Genomic DNA, 3,565 nt, shown 5'->3' on the forward strand with positions numbered 1-3,565 from the left:
GAAGAGGTTTTCACTTATGATGGAAATATATATACGTATGTATGTACATATACTATTACTTAATTATATTATTTTAATTTTAAACAATGTACCGTAATATACAGAAGGAGTGGATAATCATGGTCAATGAAAGGAGGAGGTCAAACCCAAATTACCATCCATCTAGAAAAATTAATTAAAATACAATTAATTAGAGGGCACGTAATTTAGTTTCAAAGCTAATAACACGCAATTGAAAACATTTAATGGAGTGGATATACATGGTCAACTCAAGGAAGAGGTCAAGCTATCTGGATGATCCTTTGGGTAGACATGAACAGGGAGTTCACTTATTGAATTGCAAATAAACAAGGCAAAAAGTCAACAACAACATTAATTATATGATATGTTTTATATAAATTTCAAGAAAAATCACCTACTTTTTTACAATGATTTAAAAACCGGATCAAATGGGTTAAACCACTAAAAAACCGAACCGATCAGTTCAACCAATTTAATTGGTGAACTGATGAACCGATTAAACCGGACAAATGGGTTAATTTATTAATTTAAATTATTTAATTAATTTATTTATTTTATAATTAAAAAAACTTAAATAAAGTTAATAAACTCATTGACTCAACCCAAATTTTAAAAAGGCAAAAAAAGTCATAATAAAAAAACAAGATGCATAAAAATATTAATATATTAAAATTTATTATCATTAATTTATCATGATTAACTTATAATTTACACTAATCAATAATTAAATCATTAAAGTTAAAATGTTAAATTAAGCATTTGAACGGTTTGATTTTTATTTTCTAATCATTATTATTGTTGTTGTATACTTGTATACTTATATTTTATTTAATTCTTAATTTTTCAATATTTGTTGTATAGTTGTATCTTTGTATATTTGTATTTTGAAAATTTTAATTTTATGTAAAGTTGAGACTTTGTGACCTTATAAAGGTAATTCAACTTTGCAATATGTAATTTTGTATCTTTTTTATTATTTTTTCTTATTTTTGAAATTATTTTTTACTAATTTTTATTTTTATTTTTAATTTTTAAATATTTATTTATTTGAAAAAAATAAATCCGGGTGAACCGGTTGGACTGGAACCGGTTGCCTAACAAAACATTGCTTCTATGAAAGAAAAATCAATAAAGTTATTATGAAAAAGTAAATATTGAACAACTTCAAACATGAAAGAATAGACCACTATACATTTTCAAACTAGTTTGAACATTCTAATTGGTCTGATATCCCCTTCACACTAATCATCAAATTATATGTATATTGTTATGAAATTCCCACACGTTTCAAGAGTTGAGACTATCATTAATCAATAATTATAAACTTAGCAAGTTTTAACCGGAAGTTATCAATAAAATTATTAAAGAAACTGACATATATGTTGCGTGAATAACACAAGCGAATCACATCCTTGACACGCAAATTCAATCAATCACAAACTTTATTTAATTTTAATTAGCACTAATTAAAACTAAATATTATATATATACATATATTTTAATTAACACAAACCACTAAATATATATATTATATAAAAGACAGAGTAAGGGGTTACAAGGGACAAAGATTAATAAATTTTTTCAACATGATTTTTACATTGGCTATTAACTATCATAGATAAATATATTAATAATATATAAACAAGGTGGCTGTAACGAGTAGTGCAATTTTTCCAGAAGAAGAGGCGCATGGATTTTGACGAGTAGAGTTGTGAGGATGATCCAACCCAACTTCATTCACATACATAAATCTATAATTATTATTTACTCGTTCATTGCCTTTGAACAAGCTTCACGTCAACCAATATTTATTTATTTATTTCAGACCATTATAATTTACAAGGCACGTTCACTTGCCCAACTGCTTTGAACCTTCTTCTCTTTCCCAACTCTTCTTTTTGTTGTAATCATGCATTTACTATTTATGTATCTTTTCCATTGCCAATAATAGAATACAGAGAAGTACACACACACACACATCTGTGAATCAGTGATCATGGAGAAGGCTGTGCCCATGAACAGGTTGAACAGAGACATGCTGATTGAGATACTGGCTCGTGCTGATGGCCCTGCAATCGTATCGGCCTCTTGCGCAAGCACCGGCCTCCGGGAGGCCTCACAGGAGAAGAACCTTTGGGAGAATCTTTGCCAAACAACCTGGCCTTCTACAAAGGAACATAGAGTTCATGATATCATCTCCTCTTCAGGTGGCTTTGCTAAGTTCTACTCAAACTCTCTTCCACTTGTCCTTTACAATCCAGAACAACAACAGCAACAGCAACAGCAACAGCAGCAGGGATTCATTAGTACACCTTCAGAGCTTGTCTCTCTGGTTGATGTGTTCTATGGAGGAGTTTGTGTGTTTTCTAACGTAGTGCATGGTATCCCCATGCATAACACAGGGAGCTGGTTCCTTGACTGCCCATTCAGATTGGATGCACTTGATGATGGTGCATCTCCTCCTCTAATGGCTGAAGGGGAGGAGGCTGTGAAGGAGGTGTACAAGAGGCTTGATGAATTGAGGTTGAGCTGGGTGTTGTTGGATTCTAGGAATGGTGTCGCTGTGAATCTCTCGAGCTGGCGCCCTACATTGGTAGAGAAGAACTGGCCATCAGAAGGCAATCTGCTTGTGAGGTTCAGCTGTCCTCTGCCAATTGATCAACAGTTGCTTGGTGGAGCCGGTGGGGTGGAGTATGTGATCGACTTGAGGTTCCGTGTCTTGGAGAGGCCGATGGCAATGACTGAGCTGAGAATGGTGGAGGTGATGCTGCAGGTGGAGGATGTGGATGGTATGCATGTCAACGGGCGGGGGAGCTTGATGGTCCTCTACTGGGCATTGAGCTGTTCGACAAGGAGCAGAGACCGGCGTGCCATTGAGGAGGGATATATCAAGTACCAGAGCAAGCAGAAGGAAGCCCTTGACGTGAAGAACAGGAAGGAAAGGTTGGTAGATAAGATGTGTGCTTTAAGTGGAGCTGCATTGTTTACATTCTTTTGCTTGTCTGGTTATAACTTCTTGATGTAGAGATTGTCTGGTCCATCAAAAATCATTCTGTACAAACAATTCAAAACAGAACAGATGCAAATAAAAAAAAATTAACCTCTATTTCAGAATCAATGCAGTAACAGAGTTGAATGAGAAATATTTGTCATTTAATTTTAGGAAATTGGCAGAAAGAAGTTCAATCAAAATTGCATTTCACCAGGTATATGCCAAAGTAGTATTGTAAATTTCACACACAAATCTGACAAGGGAAACATGGGCCTGCTTATCTAACATATGTTGTATTCAAACATCAAATCTCCAGGTTTGATACTGGGTGAAAATAGATATTTTAGTGATATTACTATATCTTGACATTTTGAAAACATTTGGTCATAAGTTATGAGAACAATAGTTTTATGCCTCCAGATACAAATCGATTTCATAGAGAGCTCAAATAATAACAAGCCCCAAAAGTTGCTCCAATCTTACTTTTTTTTTCTTTTTCTTTTTCTTTTCAAAATAACAATGTAAATAAGGCAATCTTATGAGATGAACTGA

The 3,565-nt window shown here is 33.4% G+C and overlaps 1 protein-coding gene across 1 annotated transcript; it reads left to right on the forward strand.

The window, feature by feature from the left end:
* The first annotated feature begins 1,992 nt into the window (after positions 1–1,992).
* Positions 1,993–3,097, forward strand: LOC120276308 (probable F-box protein At2g36090). The gene has a single exon (XM_039283028.1). It carries the CDS (start codon positions 2,018–2,020, stop codon positions 3,044–3,046), a length of 1,029 nt encoding a protein of 342 aa, XP_039138962.1. The 5' UTR covers positions 1,993–2,017; the 3' UTR covers positions 3,047–3,097.
* The last annotated feature ends 468 nt before the right edge of the window (positions 3,098–3,565 follow it).

This window comes from Dioscorea cayenensis, chromosome 14 (assembly GCF_009730915.1).
Source record: "Dioscorea cayenensis subsp. rotundata cultivar TDr96_F1 chromosome 14, TDr96_F1_v2_PseudoChromosome.rev07_lg8_w22 25.fasta, whole genome shotgun sequence".
Lineage (NCBI taxonomy): Eukaryota > Viridiplantae > Streptophyta > Magnoliopsida > Dioscoreales > Dioscoreaceae > Dioscorea > Dioscorea cayenensis.